This window comes from Salvelinus fontinalis, chromosome 29 (assembly GCF_029448725.1).
Source record: "Salvelinus fontinalis isolate EN_2023a chromosome 29, ASM2944872v1, whole genome shotgun sequence".
Classification (NCBI taxonomy): Eukaryota; Metazoa; Chordata; class Actinopteri; order Salmoniformes; family Salmonidae; genus Salvelinus; species Salvelinus fontinalis.
This window is the reverse complement of record NC_074693.1, coordinates 27,822,430-27,840,755: the sequence shown is the minus strand read 5'-3', so window position 1 is coordinate 27,840,755 and position 18,326 is coordinate 27,822,430. Positions and strand designations below refer to the sequence as shown.

General features: G+C 50.5%; 1 protein-coding gene across 1 annotated transcript in view; it reads left to right on the top strand.

Annotated features, from left to right (window-relative positions):
- Positions 1-18,326, top strand: part of LOC129827767 (protein diaphanous homolog 1-like) — a 177,541-nt gene that overhangs the window by 79,056 nt on the left and 80,159 nt on the right. Inside the window, exon 14 of the mRNA XM_055888929.1 lies at positions 789-900. Coding sequence (XP_055744904.1) covers positions 789-900 — 112 coding nt within the window. The remainder of the gene's footprint in view (positions 1-788; positions 901-18,326) is intronic.

The window sequence follows — 18,326 nt, the reverse complement described above, 5'->3', positions numbered from 1 at the left end:
TCTGTCCTTCTCTCCTCCTCCTCCGTGTCTCTCTCCATCCTCTCTTTCAGCGTCCTCGTCTTCCTGCTCTTGTCTGTCCTTCTCTCCTCCTCCTCCGTGTCTCTCTCCATCCTCTCTTTCAGCATCCCGGTCCTCCTGCTCTTTCTCTGTCCTTCTCTCCTCCTCCTCTGTCTCTCTCCATCCTCTCTTTCAGCATCCCGGTCCTCCTGCTCTTTCTCTGTCCTTCTCTCCTCCTCCTCCGTGTCTCTCTCATCCTCTCTTTCAGCGTCCCGGTCCTCCTGCTCTTTCTCTGTCCTTCTCTCCTCCTCCTCTGTGTCTCTCTCCATCCTCTCTTTCAGCGTCCCGGTCCTCCTGCTCTTTCTCTGTCCTTCTCTCCTCCTCCTCTGTGTCTCTCTCATCCTCTCTTTCATCTCCCTGGCCCTGCTGCTCTTTCTCTGCCCTTCTCTCCTCCTCCTCCGTGTCTCTCTCCATCCTCTCTTTCAGCGTCCCGGTCCTCCTGCTCTTTCTCTGTCCTTCTCTTCTCCTCCTCCGTGTCTCTCTCCATCCTCTCTTTCAGCGTCCCGGTCCTCCTGCTCTTTCTCTGTCCTTCTCTCCTCCTCCTCCGTGTCTCTCTCCACCCTCTCTTTCAGCTCCCTGGCCCTGCTGCTCTTTCTCTGTCCTTCTCCCACTTGATTGCTGGATTTATGGATGAATGTTATTTTGCTAAATTGCACAGAGAGGTTGATGAAAGGATTCGTGAGGCATTTATCTCTCTCTCTCCCCTCTCTCTCTCTCTCTGTGTGTAACAGATTGGATATGAGGATCTGTCTGAAAACAGTTTCTGGACTAAGACCAAAGAGGATCGCTATGAGAACAACGAGCTCTTCGCCAAACTCACCATGGCCTTCTCCCAGACCAAGAGTGAGTGTCACCCCATGCACGTGTGTTTATGCAGGCCTGTGTGTCACCCCATGCACGTGTGTTTATGCAGGCCTGTGTGTCACCCCGTGCACGTGTGTTTATGCAGGCTTGAGTGTCCTGTGGCTCATGTGTCCCTGCCTGACAGCAGTGCACTTGTCTCAGTAAAGTTGACTTACTAATGATGGATTTTTCTCCTGCTCCATCTCTCTCTCCATCTCTCCCTCCCTCTTTCTCTCTCTCTCTCTCTCTCTCTCTCTCTCTCTCTCTCTCTCTCTCTCTCTCTCTCTCTCTCTCTCTCTCTCTCTCTCTCTCTCTCTCTCTCTCTCTCTTTCCTCCATGTCCATTCCTCCATGTCCATTCCATCCATCCCACAGCCTCAAAAGGTAAGAACACACAAATGATGTTGGGTACAAGGGCTGGTGTGTGTTGTTTTGGCCTTGTCTCATTCTGAGACACTGGGTAAAATGGTTTGGGGTTTTGAGGAGAAAGGGGAGGAGGAATGGATGGGGAGGAGGAGGAATGGATGGGGAGGAGGAGGAATGGATGGGGAGGAGGAGGAGGAATGGATGGGGAGGAGGAGGAGGAATGGATGGGGAGGAGGAGGAGGAATGGATGGGGAGGAGGAGGAGGAATGGATGGGGAGGAGGAGGAGGAATGGATGGGGAGGAGGAGGAGGAATGGATGGGGAGGAGGAATGGATGGGGAGGAGGAGGAATGGATGGGGAGGAGGAATGGATGGGGAGGAGGAATGGATGGGGAGGAGGAATGGATGGGGAGGAGGAATGGATGGGGAGGAGGAATGGATGGGGAGGAGGAATGGATGGGGAGGAGGAATGGATGGGGAGGAGGAATGGATGGGGAGGAGGAATGGATGGGGAGGAGGAATGGATGGGGAGGAGGAATGGATGGGGAGGAGGAATGGATGGGGAGGAGGAATGGATGGGGAGGAGGAGGAGGAATGGATGGGGAGGAGGAGGAGGAATGGATGGGGAGGAGGAGGAGGAATGGATGGGGAGGAGGAGGAGGAATGGATGGGGAGGAGGAGGAGGAATGGATGGGGAGGAGGAGGAGGAATGGATGGGGAGGAGGAGGAGGAATGGATGGGGAGGAGGAGGAGGAATGGATGGGGAGGAGGAGGAGGAGGAATGGATGGGGAGGAGGAGGAGGAGGAATGGATGGGGAGGAGGAGGAGGAGGAATGGATGGGGAGGAGGAGGAGGAGGAATGGATGGGGAGGAGGAGGAGGAATGGATGGGGAGGAGGAGGAGGAATGGATGGGGAGGAGGAGGAGGAATGGATGGGGAGGAGGAGGAGGAATGGATGGGGAGGAGGAGGAGGAATGGATGGGGATGGGGAGGAATGGATGGGGATGGGGAGGAGGAGGAATGGATGGGGATGGGGAGGAGGAGGAATGGATGGGGATGGGGAGGAGGAGGAATGGATGGGGATGGGGAGGAGGAGGAGGAATGGATGGGGATGGGGAGGAGGAGGAGGAATGGATGGGGATGGGGAGGAGGAGGAATGGATGGGGATGGGGAGGAGGAGGAATGGATGGGGATGGGGAGGAGGAGGAATGGATGGGGATGGGGAGGAGGAGGAATGGATGGGGATGGGGAGGAGGAGGAATGGATGGGGAGGAGGAGGAATGGATGGGGAGGAGGAGGAATGGATGGGGATGGGGAGGAATGGATGGGGATGGGGAGGAATGGATGGGGATGGGGAGGAATGGATGGGGATGGGGAGGAATGGATGGGGATGGGGAGGAATGGATGGGGATGGGGAGGAATGGATGGGGATGGGGAGGAATGGATGGGGATGGGGAGGAGGAGGAATGGATGGGGATGGGGAGGAGGAGGAGGAATGGATGGGGATGGGGAGGAGGAGGAGGAATGGATGGGGAGGAGGAGGAATGGATGGGGAGGAGGAGGAATGGATGGGGAGGAGGAGGAATGGATGGGGAGGAGGAGGAATGGATGGGGATGGGGAGGAGGAGGAATGGATGGGGATGGGGAGGAGGAGGAATGGATGGGGATGGGGAGGAGGAGGAATGGATGGGGATGGGGAGGAGGAGGAATGGATAGGGATGGGGAGGAGGAGGAATGGATGGGGATGGGGAGGAGGAGGAATGGATGGGGATGGGGAGGAGGAGGAATGGATGGGGATGGGGAGGAGGAGGAATGGATGGGGATGGGGAGGAGGAGGAATGGATGGGGATGGGGAGGAGGAGGAATGGATGGGGATGGGGAGGAGGAGGAATGGATGGGGATGGGGAGGAGGAGGAATGGATGGGGATGGGGAGGAGGAGGAATGGATGGGGATGGGGAGGAGGAGGAATGGATGGGGATGGGGAGGAGGAGGAATGGATGGGGATGGGGAGGAGGAGGAATGGATGGGGATGGGGAGGAGGAGGAATAGATATGGATGGGGAGGAGGAGGAATAGATATGGATGGGGAGGATAGGAGGAAGAGAAGGGGAGGGGTTACAGATGCCCTGTGACTAGCCACCTGGTGTCCTGGCACAGAGCACTGTCATTAGTGTCACACACAGACACACACACTACCCACTCACCTGTCCAGATTCTCCTGTCACCTTGTTCCTGTGTCCCTGAACCTGCTGCTCCATATTCATCATGACAGCTAACTGACCTTCAGCTGCGATGCAATCAGAATACACGTTCTAGGCTCACTCTTAGACACGTGCACCTAGTCCTCCACGTACACTCAAACACACACACACCCGCTCTCAGGTTGTCCGAGTTGGTGAAATGTCAAGGTTGTCAACTGTCCCATCAGCTTTCACCTGTAGAGTGGTTAAGGTCTGCTGTCAGTCTGTGATTCGTTAGCATGCCTCTGGTCCCTCCGTGTGATTGGCTGAGACACTGTTGCCCCATTTGATGTCGGATAACCTTTTCTGATATCTGACTGTAAACACACTGCCCTTTCAATAGCTCCAACTCTGTGTGTGTGTGTGTGTGTGTGTGTGTGTGTGTGTGTGTGTGTGTGTGTGTGTGTGTGTGTGTGTGTGTTAAAAATGAATAACTGAAATGTCTTGAGTCAATAAGTATTCATCCCCTTTAAGGCAAGCCTAAATAAGTTCAGGAGTAAACATTTGCTTAACAAGTCACATGATAAGTTGCATGGACTCACTATGTGTTCAATAATAGTGTTTAACATGACTTTTGAATAACTACCTCATCTCTGTACCCCACACATACAATTATCTGTAAGGTCCGTCAGTCGAGCAGTGAATTTCAAGCACAGATTCATCCACAAAGACCAGGGAGGTTTTCCAATGCTTCACATGAAAGTGCCCCTGTTGTTAGATTGGTTAAATCAAATAATTGCAGACCTTGACTATATGAATTACACTTTGGATGGTGTATCAATACACCCAGTCACTACAAAGATACAGGCGTCCTTCCTAACTCAGTTGCCGGAGAGGAAGGAAACCACTCAGGGATTTCACCATGAAGCTAATGGTGACTTTAACAGTTACCGAGTTGAATGGCTGTGATCAAATCAAATCATTGGTCACATACACATGGTTAGCAGATGTTAGCGCGAGTGTAGCGAAATGCTTGTACTTGTCTTTCCGACCGTGCAGTAATATCTAACAAGTAATCTAACAATTTCACAACAACTACCTAAGAAATATATATATATATATAGAATATGTACATATAAATATATGGCTAGATGAACTGAGGATGGATCAACAACATTGTAGTTACTCCACAATACTAACCTAATTGACTTAGTGAAAAGAAGGAAGCCTGTACAGAATATAATTATTCCATAATTTGCATCCTGTTTGCAACAAGGCACTAAAATAATAGTGGCAAAAGTGGAAAAGCAATTCACTTTTTGTCCTGACTAAAAAGTTATGTTTGGGAAAAATCCAATACAACACGTTACTGAGTGCCACCATATTTTCAAGGATATTCTAGTGGCTGCATCATGTTATGGGTATGCTTGTAATTGGCAAGGACTGGGGAGTTTCAGGATAAAAATAAACTGAATGGAGCAAAGCACAGGCAAAATCCTAGAGGAAAACCTGGTTCAGTTTATTTCCCACCAGACACTGGGAGATAAATTCACTTTTCAGCAGGACAATAACCCAAAACATTATCTACACTGGAGTTGCTTACCAATAAGTTATTACATATTTAAGTTTTGATTCAAATCTGCTTGAAAACCTACGGCAAGACCTGATGGTTGTCGAGCAATGATCAACAACCATTTTGACAAATGTTACACAATCCAGGTGTGGAAAGCTCTTAGATATTTACCCAGAAGACTAACAGCTGTAATCCCTAAGAAAGGTGCTTCTACAAAGCATTGACCCAGGGGCGTGAATACTTATGTAAATTCGATTTCTATATTTCATTTTCAATACATTTAGTACCTTTCTAAAAACATGTTTTCACTTTGTCATTCTGGGTTATTGTGAGTAGATGGGTGAGAGAACATTTATTCAATCCATTTTGAATGCAGGCTGTATCACAGCAAATTGTGGAACAAGTTAAGGGGTATGAATACTTTCTGTAGGCACTGTAGGTTGACCTCTCACCTCTACCCATCACTCCAATACTGCTCAAGGTCAATAACAACAATCTCACAAATGACCCCCCATCACACCCCTCATCCCTCGCTTCTGGGGCACTGCAGCAGCGCCATCTGCACTTCCCTTCTCCTCGTCCTCCTCCTCTTCCTGTCCCTCGTTACTCGGCCCAGTGAAACAATGCCACCGTCAGCCCACTCTGGCCCCTGACCCTTTTCCTTCTCTGCTGTCCACACACACACACACACACACCGCTTGGTGCTGCAGGCAGGGTGGCAAGGTGATGACCTCACGGGTGCGTTGGCTGAGCTCAGCGCTGATGGAATGCCAGGCGCCCTCAGGCTGCACACGTCTCCTGGCCGGCCTCCCTGATCTTTCTCTCTATTTTCTCTCTGTCTCTCTGTCTGTCTCGCTATGTCTCTCTCGGCCGTCGTCTCTCTCTCGGCCGGCGTCTCTCTCGGTCTCTCTTCATAGCTTGTTTGTTTTCTCGTTCTCGGTCCCTCTTGTTCTCTCGGTCGGTGTCGTTCTCGGTCTCTCTTCCTCTTCATAGCGTGTTTGTTTTCTCGTTCTCGGTCTCTGCTCTCTGAGCAACAGTATGTTATATAGTTAGTGTGTTGAAGTGTGGTGGTGCTTCTGGAAACCCGTATCACTCTTTTCCCTGAAGTGTGAGATTCTGGCTGTAATTTCTCTACTTTGAAGCGTTTGTCGGCTCTTTCTCTTTAATATTCCTCTCTTCAGTCTTTGCTTCTGTTCTTCCTTTTCTGCCAGCTAGCACAGTGATAGATAGCAGGGGTCTTTTGATGTCTGCGCCTCCGATATGCCAATTAGCCAGAATGGAGGGAGTGATGGAGGGAGTGATGGAGGGAGTGATGGAGGGAGTGATGGAGGGAGTGATGGAGGGAGTGATGGAGGGAGGGAGTGATGGAGGGAGTGAGTGATGGAGGGAGTGAGTGATGGAGGGAGTGAGTGATGGAGGGAGTGAGTGATGGAGGGAGTGAGTGATGGAGGGAGTGAGTGATGGAGGGAGTGAGTGATGGAGGGAGTGAGTGATGGAGGGAGTGAGTGATGGAGGGAGTGAGTGATGGAGGGAGTGAGTGATGGAGGGAGTGAGTGATGGAGGGAGTGAGTGATGGAGGGAGTGAGTGATGGAGGGAGTGAGTGATGGAGGGAGTGAGTGATGGAGGGAGTGAGTGATGGAGGGAGGGAGTGATGGAGGGAGGGAGTGATGGAGGGAGGGAGTGATGGAGGGAGGGAGTGATGGAGGGAGGGAGTGATGGAGGGAGGGAGTGATGGAGGGAGGGAGTGATGGAGGGAGGGAGGGAGTGAGTGATGGAGGGGGATAGGGATGGAGGGAGTGATGGAGGGGGATAGGGATGGAGAGAGAGGGGGATAGGGAAGGAGAGAGAGGGGGATAGGGAAGGAGAGAGAGGGGGATAGGGAAGGAGAGAGAGGGGGATAGGGAAGGAGAGAGAGGGGGATAGGGAAGGAGAGAGAGGGGGATAGTGAGGGGGATGGGGATGGAGAGAGGGGGGGATGGGGATGGAGAGAGGGGGGATGGGGATGGAGAGAGGGGGGATGGGGATGGAGAGAGGGGGGGATGGGGATGGAGAGAGGGGGGGATGGGGATGGAGAGAGGGGGGGATGGGGAAGGAGAGAGATGAGAGAGAGTGAGGGGGATGGGGATGGAGAGAGAGGTGTGGTTAGTGAAGGCGAGAGGGGGGTGGTTAGGGAAGGAGAGAGATGGGGTAGGGAAGGAGAGCAAAGAAAGTGATGAGTAGAGGGAAACAGTAAGATGAGGGGGGTGGTGATTAATATGGTAGTGACTCTGTACATCTAATTCGTCTCTTGGTGGCCCTCTCTACATCTTCTTCTCTTGGTGGTCCTCTCTCTCTACATCGTCTTCTTCTCTTGGTGGTCCTCTCTCTACATCGTCTTCTCTTGGTGGTCCTCTCTCTACATCGTCTTCTTCTCTTGGTGGTCCTCTCTCTACATCGTCTTCTTCTCTTGGTGGTCCTCTCTCTACATCGTCGTCTTCTCTTGGTGGTCCTCTCTCTACATCGTCGTCTTCTCTTGGTGGTCCTCTCTCTACATCGTCTTCTTCTCTTGGTTGTCCTCTCTCTACATCGTCTTCTTCTCTTGGTGGTCCTCTCTCTACATCGTCTTCTTCTCTTGGTGGTCCTCTCTCTACATCGTCTTCTTCTCTTGGTGGTCCTCTCTCTACATCGTCTTCTTCTCTTGGTGGTCCTCTCTCTACATCGTCTTCTTCTCTTGGTGGTCCTCTCTCTACATCGTCTTCTTCTCTTGGTGGTCCTCTCTCTACATCGTCTTCTTCTCTTGGTGGTCCTCTCACTACATCGTCTTCTTCTCTTGGTGGTCCTCTCTCTACATCGTCTTCTTCTCTTGGTGGTCCTCTCTCTACATCGTCTTCTTCTCTTGGTGGTCCTCTCACTCCTTCTTCGTCTATTTCTTCTCTTGGTGGATGTCTCCACCCATTGACTTAATTTCCTCATCTTCTTTTCCACTTGTTCACCTTTCCAAGAAGTGTCTTTAGATGTCTCCTGGGGATCCCGTCTCCTGGGGATGCCGTCTCCTGGGGATGCCGTCTCCTGGGGATGCCGTCTCCTGGGGATGCCGTCTCCTGGGGATGCCGTCTCCTGGGGATGCCGTCTCCTGGGGATGCCGTCTCCTGGGGAGGCCGTCTCCTGGGGAGGCCGTCTCCTGGGGAGGCCGTCTCCTGGGCATGCCGTCTCCTGGGCAGGCCGTCTCCTGGGGAGGCCGTCTCCTGGGGAGGCCGTCTCCTGGGCATGCCGTCTCCTGGGGATGCCGTCTCCTGGGGAGGCCGTCTCCTGGGGAGGCCGTCTCCTGGGGAGGCCGTCTCCTGGGGAGGCCGTCTCCTGGGGATGCCGTCTCCTGGGCATGCCGTCTCCTGGGGATGCCTGCTTATGTTCTCCTAGTCTTCTCTCTTCTCTTCCTTCTCCTCGCTTCATCTCCCTCCCTCGATCATTTGTTTGTGGCGTACCCATGCAGCAACGCAACCTGGTTTCTGATTATCCGCCCCCCTACTGAGCACGCTCAGTGACACACCGGCGCTGGAGACGCCTCCTCGCTGTGCCACAACGAATATATTGACCTATTTCATTACCACGGTAACCTGATGGCATGCCGTGCTGAGGCTCACCCCCTCAGATCCCTGCTTCTAGTTCAACACACACAGCCAACGCTGATAAGAGTGTCAATAAAGTAGTCATCTTGATCACCACCATTGGCCTACTGCACTAGAAGTATATTTAGGTATATTTAAATGTTTGTTAGTCTGTCTGTTGGGTTGCTCCCCAGCACTTGCACACCAATTATAATGAGTCATTTGATCTCCCCGTGTTCAGTGGAAATCTATTTCTTACACTGTGAGGGTGTTTGTACGTGTGTGTTCTCTGGTCCAAATCTGTGTGTGTGTGTTTCTCTCACTAAGATTCTATCCTGTCCTCTCTCCGTCCTAATGATACAGCCTCTGCAGGACAGGTCATACCAGACCGGTCAACAGGCCCTCCTTGCCTCACTCTCCCACACCAGCGGTGTATTATTATAGCTAGGCAGTACAGTCGTAGGGAGAAGATGGAGCGTTGTTAGAAAACACCATTTAATGCCTCACGTTGTGTGAGTTTTGGGAGGAGGTGTAGAGAGATGCAGTGGGAGGAGGAGATGGAGAAATAATAGGTAGACTTACCCCCTCTGTCTTTTTTCTCTCCTTCTCCCCCCTCCTTCCCTCTCATCTCTCCCTCCCTCTCTCTTCTCTCCTCCACCCTCCTCTCTCTTCTCTCCTCCACCCTCCCTCCCTCTCTCTTCTCTCCACCCTCCCTCCCTCTCTCTTCTCTCCTCCACCCTCCTCTCTCTTCTCTCCTCCACCCTCCTCTCTCTTCTCTCCTCCACCCTCCTCTCTCTTCTCTCCTCCACCCTCCTCTCTCTTCTCTCCTCCACCCTCCTCTCTCTTCTCTCCTCCACCCTCCTCTCTCTTCTCTCCTCCACCCTCCTTCCCATCCTGGGTGGTGTAGGTGTCTATGGTGTATGTGTATGTGGTGTAGGGATGGGTGGTGTAGGTGTCTATGGTGTAGGTGTCTATGATGTGGGTGGTGTAGGTGTCTGCGGTGTAGGGGTGTCTGTGGCGTGGGTGGTGTAGGGGTGTCTGCAGGGTGAGTGGTGTAGGGGTGTCTGCAGGGTGAGTGGTGTAGGGGTGTCTGCAGGGTGGGTGGTGTAGGTGTCTGCAGGGTGGGTGGTGTAGGTGTCTATGATGTGGGTGGTGTAGGTGTCTGCGGTGTGGGTGGTGTAGGGGTGTCTGCAGGGTGAGTGGTGTAGGGGTGTCTGCAGGGTGGGTGGTGTAGGTGTGGGTGGTGTAGGGGTGTCTGCAGGGTGGGTGGTGTAGGGGTGTCTGCAGGGTGGGTGGTGTAGGTGTGGGTGGTGTAGGGGTGTCTGCAGGGTGGGTGGTGTAGGGGTGTCTGCAGGGTGGGTGGTGTAGGGGTGTCTGCAGGGTGAGTGGTGTAGGGGTGTCTGCAGGGTGGGTGGTGTAGGGGTGTCTGCAGGGTGGGTGGTGTAGGGGTGTCTGCAGGGTGGGTGGTGTAGGGGTGTCTGCAGGGTGAGTGGTGTAGGGGTGTCTGCAGGGTGGGTGGTGTAGGGGTGTCTGCAGGGTGAGTGGTGTAGGGGTGTCTGCAGGGTGAGTGGTGTAGGGGTGTCTGCAGGGTGAGTGGTGTAGGGGTGTCTGCAGGGTGAGTGGTGTAGGGGTGTCTGCAGGGTGGGTGGTGTAGGTGTCTATGATGTGGGTGGTGTAGGTGTCTGCGGCGTGAGTGGTGTAGGGGTGTCTGCAGGGTGGGTGGTGTAGGGGTGTCTGCAGGGTGGGTGGTGTTGGGGTGTCTGCAGGGTGGGTGGTGTAGGGGTGTCTGCAGGGTGAGTGGTGTAGGGGTGTCTGCGGCGTGAGTGGTGTAGGGGTGTCTGCAGGGTGGGTGGTGTAGGGGTGTCTGCAGGGTGGGTGGTGTAGGGGTGTCTGCAGGGTGGGTGGTGTAGGGGTGTCTGCAGGGTGAGTGGTGTAGGGGTGTCTGCGGCGTGAGTGGTGTAGGGGTGTCTGCAGGGTGGGTGGTGTAGGTGTCTATGATGTGGGTGGTGTAGGTGTCTGCGGTGTGGGTGGTGTAGGGGTGTCTGCAGGGTGAGTGGTGTAGGGGTGTCTGCAGGGTGGGTGGTGTAGGCGTCTGTGGTGTAGGCGCCTGTGGTGTGGGCGCCTGTGGTGTGGGCGCCTGTGGTGTGGGCGCCTGTGGTGTGGGCGCCTGTGGTGTGGGCGCCTGTGGTGTGGGCGTCTGTGGTGTGGGTGTCTGCTGTGTGGTTGGTGTCTATGGTGTGGGTGGTGTAGGGGTGTCTGCAGGGTGGGTGGTGTAGGGGTGTCTGCAGGGTGGGTGGTGTAGGTGTCTGTTGTGGGTGGTGTAGGTGTGTGCGACGTGGGTGGTGTAGGTGTCTGCGGCGTGGGTGGTGTAGGGCTGTCTGCGGCGTGGGTGGTGTAGGGGTGTCTGTGGCGTGGGTGTGTCTGTGACGTGGGGGGTGTCTGTGGTGTGGGTGGTGTAGGGGTGTCTGTGGCGTGGGTGGTGTAGGGGCGTCTGTGGCGTGGGTGGGGGTGTCTGTGGTGTAGGGGTGTCTGTGGCGTGGGTGGGGGTGTCTGTGGCGTGGGTGTGTCTGTGGCGTGGGTATTGTGTGTATTTGCTCTCATGATTTATCTGTGTAGGTTTTTGAAATTAGTTTAGGCTTTGGTAATATGGGTAGTGGTGTGTGATGCTGTTCTGGTCTGTCAGGCTGGATTAGGGCTGACACCATTTAGTCGACTGGTTAATAGACACCATTTAGTCGACTGGTTAATAGACGCCATTTAGTCGACTGGTTAATAGACGCCATTTAGTCGACTGGTTAATAGACGATAGGATGTTGGTCGACCGAGATTTCTTTAGTCGAGCATTCAGTTTTTATATTCTTATGGTGCACAAGACAGCTGTCTGATTCTTGCCCGTCTCAGTGAACTGATCCATTACAGTCCATCACTCTAAGACATGTGATACTGAAATTCTATCTGGTTATATTATGTCAAAATAATGAAAGAAATGACACCTTTCCCTGTGTTGCTATGTGCATAATAACAAACAAAGTTAATCAGCATGCTGGGATTGAGAACAATGCGGTGGAGGCAGCAGCAGAGACCAGGAAACAGCCCTTGCCTAATTGTCTAAGAAAATTGAGAAGAGAGGAAACCCCAACTTAATTAGGTCTGTAATCAATAGCTTAACTGTTAAATGAGCCTGGCTTTAAAAATCATCCATATATATCGAGAGAAAGAAGACCGATCCTGCTTCTGTAGCCTGTCTGCGTGTTTGTTTAATAGCCTACTGATTCCATGAGCACCAAGCCTCATGCAACGGCAAAATGTCGGATAAAGCAATTTCACAGATTGGGCTGTTTTTAGTCTTTGCTATGCTGTAATAAAGACTTTACAATTTGTTTTCCTTAGAACTGACTGGTATTACTTAGAGTTTATTTAGTGATTACACTGTCCCAAACAGGCAGAGAAATCATATTGTAGTCTAAGGGCACCTGTTTGGCACACATAATACTCACACAACTCTTGCTCCTATACCCTCCTTTGTCTGGATCTCCAGTCATTTCCACAACTAAGTCAAATATCTTCCACAGATCTGACTTCCCCTTTCCCTCCTTAGCAACCAGTTTCAAGCTTCTTTTTCACATCCTCCGCATCCATCTTGCTGCCATGTTACTGTGGTCAGAGTTTGTTATAACCAGTTTATTGAGGGGTTGTGATAGGCTATAGGTCAGGTGCTATTGGTCATGTGTTACTGTGGTCAGAGTTTGTTATAACCAGTTTATTGAGGGGTTGTGATAGGCTATAGGTCAGGTGCTATTGTTTTATGTAAAGACAGCAATGGAATAGGGAATGTTTTCCCTAAACAAATTAGGGATTTTGGTAACAGAACTTTTCAGTCAGCACACTTGCTGTGCTGTCTTTTCTCTGCAGTAGGGAGGAGAGAGAGACAACACAATAAACTCTCAGCTGTGTTGTGCTGTCTTTTCTCTGCAGTAGGGAGGAGAGAGAGACAACACAATAAACTCTTAGCTGTGTTGTGCTGTCTTTTCTCTGCAGTAGGGAGGAGAGAGAGACAACACAATAAACTCTCAGTTGTGCTGTCTTTTCTCTGCAGTAGGGAGGAGAGAGAGACAACACAATAAACTCTTAGCTGTGTTGTGCTGTCTTTTCTCTGCAGTAGGGAGGAGAGAGAGACAACACAATAAACTCTCAGTTGTGCTGTCTTTTCTCTGCAGTAGGGAGGAGAGAGAGACAACACAATAAACTCTCAGCTGTGTTGTGCTGTCTTTTCTCTGCAGTAGGGAGGAGAGAGAGACAACACAATAAACTCTCAGCTGTGTTGTGCTGTCTTTTCTCTGCAGTAGGGAGGAGAGAGAGACAACACAATAAACTCTCAGCTGTGTTGTGTTGTCTTTTCTCTGCAGTAGGGAGGAGAGAGAGACAACACAATAAACTCTCAGCTGTGTTGTGTTGTCTTTTCTCTGCAGTAGGGAGGAGAGAGAGACAACACAATAAACTCTCAGTTGTGCTGTCTTTTCTCTGCAGTAGGGAGGAGAGAGAGACAACACAATAAACTCTCAGCTGTGTTGTGCTGTCTTTTCTCTGCAGTAGGGAGGAGAGAGAGACAACACAATAAACTCTCAGCTGTGTTGTGCTGTCTTTTCTCTGCAGTAGGGAGGAGAGAGAGACAACACAATAAACTCTCAGCTGTGTTGTGCTGTCTTTTCTCTGCAGTAGGGAGGAGAGAGAGACAACACAATAAACTCTCAGCTGTGTTGTCTTTTCTCTGCAGTAGGGAGGAGAGAGAGAAAATGTGCGCCAGTCACACAGGCACTCTTTATCATTTTTTTTGTAACACACTGTGACCATCAGGCTCTTTCTTGAATCATTTTTGTGTTTTAATTATTTAATCAAACTGTGTGCTTAAAGCATCAGACAAGCTCAGTGCATATAGGGTGTGTCTGTCTATATATGGGAAAATAAGTTTAAACATTGGTCGAAAGAACAGGACGACTCTCCGTCAACCAAGATTTTGTTTTGTCGGGGACAGCCCTATAGGCCTGTTATCTCTGTCCAAATGGGTTGAGTGGAAGTTCACATTTTTGTGCATTCCTGTGTGCGTTTTTGTGTGTGTGAGAGTGGGGTACATGGTGGTTGCTAGTGGTTAATCAATTATACTCGGGGAGAGGGAGGCAGGTTAATGAATAGATCACAAATTCCAGAGCGAAAACTTTTCTCCTCAGTTCGTTCTTTCATTCTTTCGTTCATTCAATATGACCATTTCTCTACTAATATTTCAAATCCCTGTTTCCCCCACCATTAATCCCTGTTTTTCCTCGCACCATTAATCCCCGTTTTCCCCGCACCATTAATTCCCGTTTTCCCCGCACCATTAATCCCCGTTTCACCCGCACCATTAATCCCCGTTTCCCGCGCACCATTAATCCCCGTTTCCCGCGCACCATTGATCCCCGTTTCCCCCGCACCATTGATCCCCGTTTCCCCCACACCATTAATCCCCGTTTCCCCCGCACCATTAATCCCCGTTTCCCCCGCACCATTAATCCCCGTTTCCCCCGCACCATTAATCCCCGTTTCCCCCGCACCATTAATCCCCGTTTCCCCCGCACCATTAATCCCCGTTTCCCCCGCACCATTAATCCCCGTTTCCCGCGCACCATTAATCCCCGTTTCCCGCGCACCATTAATCCCCGTTTCCCGCGCACCATTAATCCCCGTTTCCCCCGCACCATTAATCCCTGTTTCACATGCACCATTAATCCCCGTTTCCCCCGCACCATTAATCCCCGTTTCCCCCGCACCATTAATCCCCGTTTCCCCCGCACCATTAATCCCCGTTTCCCGCGCACCATTAATCCCCGTTTCCCGCGCACCATTGATCCCCGTTTCCCCCGCACCATTAATCCCCGTTTCCCCCGCACCATTAATCCCCGTTTCCCCCGCACCATTAATCCCCGTTCATTTACATTTACATTTAAGTCATTTAGCAGACGCTCTTATCCAGAGCGACTTACAAGTACATAAATTCATACTTTTTTTTGTACTGGCCCCCCGTGGAAATCGAACCCACAACCCTGGCGTTGCAAGCGCCATGCTCTACCAACTGAGCCACACGGGACCACGTTCCACATGCACCATTAATCCCCGTTTCCCCCGGCACCATTAATCCCCCCCCCCCCCCCCCCCCCCCCCACCACCATTTATCTCTCACTGAATTACTGCAGAAGTATTGGATTTGAGTTACGCTGTGTGTGATGTGTCTGAGTTTCATAGTGTTTAGGCCTTTGATAAGTACAGGTTGAGTGTGTGTGTGATGTGTCTGAGTGCTATAGTTTGAGTAAGGACTAAGGCTAGGACTAAGCCTTACATTAGTAGTGTATAAGCTTGGCTTTGCACAGCACCATTCTAAGCTGCTGCGTTGGTTCTTCTCCTTGCCGCTGATGGCGAACGGTGAGCTCTGTATCAAGTGGTTTGAGAAAGCTGCTCATTCATCAGTCGTCTGTGAGCTCACGCTACGGCCTGCCAACACAAAACATCTTATTCACACACACTTTTACCTCCTCTCTCTGTCGTTCCATTTCTACCTGGCTCTCCCTCTGTTTTACATGCAAATGTGGTGGACCCTGTACGCTTCGCCACGGCTGTGTGCTTAATCTTTCTTCGCTTTCTCTTCCGGGAGATGATCCAGTCTTTAACGACACCACCTACTGACCAGCCAAGGCTCCCCGTCTCAACACCGTTACCATGTAAACACAGTCCCATGTGACAGGAGGAGGATGTCTGTGTAATAAGGGGGATTTGGTTGAAAGCGTGTTACAGATGCTACATATCCCAGTGTTTACCAATGCAGCACTGTCTTTTACTGGGCTAGGCATTACACATCTGGGGTTGAAAAGAGAACGAAAGAGGGATGAAGGGAGTGATATGCAACACCTAACCTCTTCTAACTACTCTGCTATTCCATCCATTCTTTTAATGACACATTCTCTCCGTTGTTTGGTGTGCAGTGAGTGTCAGTGTGTTATTTAAGGATGGGACGGGGGGGTATTTAATGACGAGGGAGGGGGAGAGAACATAGGAGGGCCATATCTATGTTTAGAAGCATTTGAATCAACAGGGAGCGAGAGATGGAGGACTAGCGGAGGAGAAGAAAGTGTGTCAACAGAGAGGAGTGTAGACTGATTGGGCCTGCTTATGGCAGCGCTCTGCTGGTTTTCTCTCATTACTAGGCCTCCCTAAGCAGTAGCACACACACACACACACACACACACACACACACTTGCTCTCTCACATGGCCGCAGAGGCACACTCACTGGCATGCAACACTCGTTCTCTCTCTATTACCACCATATTACATCTAAAAGTCCTTAAATCTAGCATATTTCTGACTAAGACACCAGTTATAAAGTCCAAGATCACCTCGCTCTCCCCGGCGGTAACCCTTTGTACATTGTTACAACACTGTATATATTTAATATGACACTCGTAATGTCTTTATTGTTTTGAAACTTCTGTATGTGTAATGTTTACTGTTAATTCGTTTTGTTTGTTTCACTTTTGTGTATTGTCTACCTCATTTGCTTTGGCAATGTTAACACATGTTTTCCATGCCAATAAAACCCCTTGAATTGAAAATTGAATTGATTTCACCTATGGCAGGGTGTAGAAACAATTGAGAAAAGGAGCATCTTCAAAGACACAGATAACAAGATGGCAGCATTAACCCCCCTCTCCTCTCTCCTACCTTCCTCCTCTCTCCTCTCTCCTACCTTCCTCCTCTCTCCTCCCTTCCTCCTCTCTCCTCTTAACTTGGTTGTATAAGGGGGCCTCATAAAGCGAGGGAGAGGCGGAGAAAGGGAGTGAGAGAGCGGGATGGAGAGAAAGCTAGAGGACTAAGGCAGGATTGGAGAGGAGTGCAGGGATTTATGACGCTCTATGTTGATGCCAATAGCTACAGTCATTTAACAGTTGCCTACTGCTGCTGATGTAGCAGGAGTTATATTCTCTCCAGTTGTGAGTTAGTAGAATAATATATATTCTTTCCTGAGGTGCAGCTAAGTCTTCAGGGCTTTGCTGAAATACTATTACCACCATATTACATCTAAAAGTCCTTAAATCTAGCATATTTCTGACTAAGACACCAGTTATAAAGTCCAAGATCACCTCGCTCTCCCCGGCGGTAACCCTTCCAGGTCATTGTGCCTAGCCTGCAGAGTGGGAGGATAGAGCCTCAGGAGGCTCTGCTCTGTGGTGAAGTCTAGCCTGCGCTAGGATCTTCATCCTGGCATTTAGACCAGGCATGGTACTTCCAGGGGTTTGGGTTTTAGGTCCCGCACGTTTGCTAGCCCTTGTTTTTTTACTTTAATTTGCAACCTTTAAGGAACAGACTCTGACTCTGTGTGTTTGTTAGTCTGTGGTGTTTTTATAGAGGGTGTGTGTGTGTTAGCCCTGCTACATAACTTAGGATCTGTGCGTGTGTGAAAGCGGGAGAGTGTTCAGGCACGTTTGCTAGCCCTGCTCCATTACTCAGTATCAGTCTGTGTCGTGTTCCTGAGGAGGAGTTCTGGTTCGCCTGCAGGCACCTTCATTTTTCACCACATTGGTGCGCCACATGGAAATGGGCTTTCTCTTCCTCCCCCTCTTCCCTCCTTCCCTCCTCTCCCTCGGTCGTAATCAAAGCGAGTAGCACTCCTAGATTAGCACTTGAGAAAGTCCCTAAAGACATTAGTTCATCTTGTCCATTTTCAGGTACACTCATCCCCTCCCCCGCACTCTCCCCCATGCTTTGAATTTTTTACCTCCCCCTTGAATAAGAGATGTATAATCTGCTAGGGGGGAGGGGGAGGTGAGGGAAAGGATGTCCCTAACCACACTTTTACATTTATCCCTAAAACTTCACTCTGTCTGTTCAATAATGCATGGGTCCTCTCCCTGCCTGCTTCCCTTCATCTCTCTCTCTCTCTCTCCATTCCCCACACACTCATCACTCCATCCAGCAGGAGTAAGTTGAGGGTGAACTTTGCACTGGGAGAGGAAAGTCACAGCACTGAAAAAACATGAACTACTTTATTACTGTAGGGATGATGAGACAATGTCCAGGAAACTCATTTTTAACTGTGTGTGGACTTAATACTAGGAGACAGTGGTAAAAAGTATTATACAATGCCAGAGTGAATAGGTAATGACTGTCTTTCTCTACTCTACTAAGTTGAAAATTCAGGGAAAAGTTTATGTTTGAACACAATGTAAAAGTACAAAAATTGTAAGTTGAAGTTTCTACTGAGGGAAGTTTATAACTTTTGGTCAGGTTTTGGTGAGTTCCAGTTTAACACTGCTGATTGGCAATCTCTAGCTCTCTCTACACAACCTAGCTAGGTAGAGAAAGATGTGAGAGATGGATAGAGAGTGAAAGAATGAGGGAGAGAGGATGGATAAAGAGTGAAAGAATGAGGGAGAGAGGATGGATAGAGAGTGAAAGAATGAGGGAGAGAGGATGGATAGAGAGTGAAAGAATGAGGGAGAGAGGATGGATAGAGAGTGAAAGAATGAGGGAGTGAGGATGGCTAGAGAGTGAAAGAATGAGGGAGAGAGGATGGATAAAGAGTGAAAGAATGAGGGAGAGAGGATGGATAGAGAGTGAAAGAATGAGGGAGAGAGGATGGATAGAGAGTGAAAGAATGAGGGAGAGAGGATGGATAAAGAGTGAAAGAATGAGGGAGAG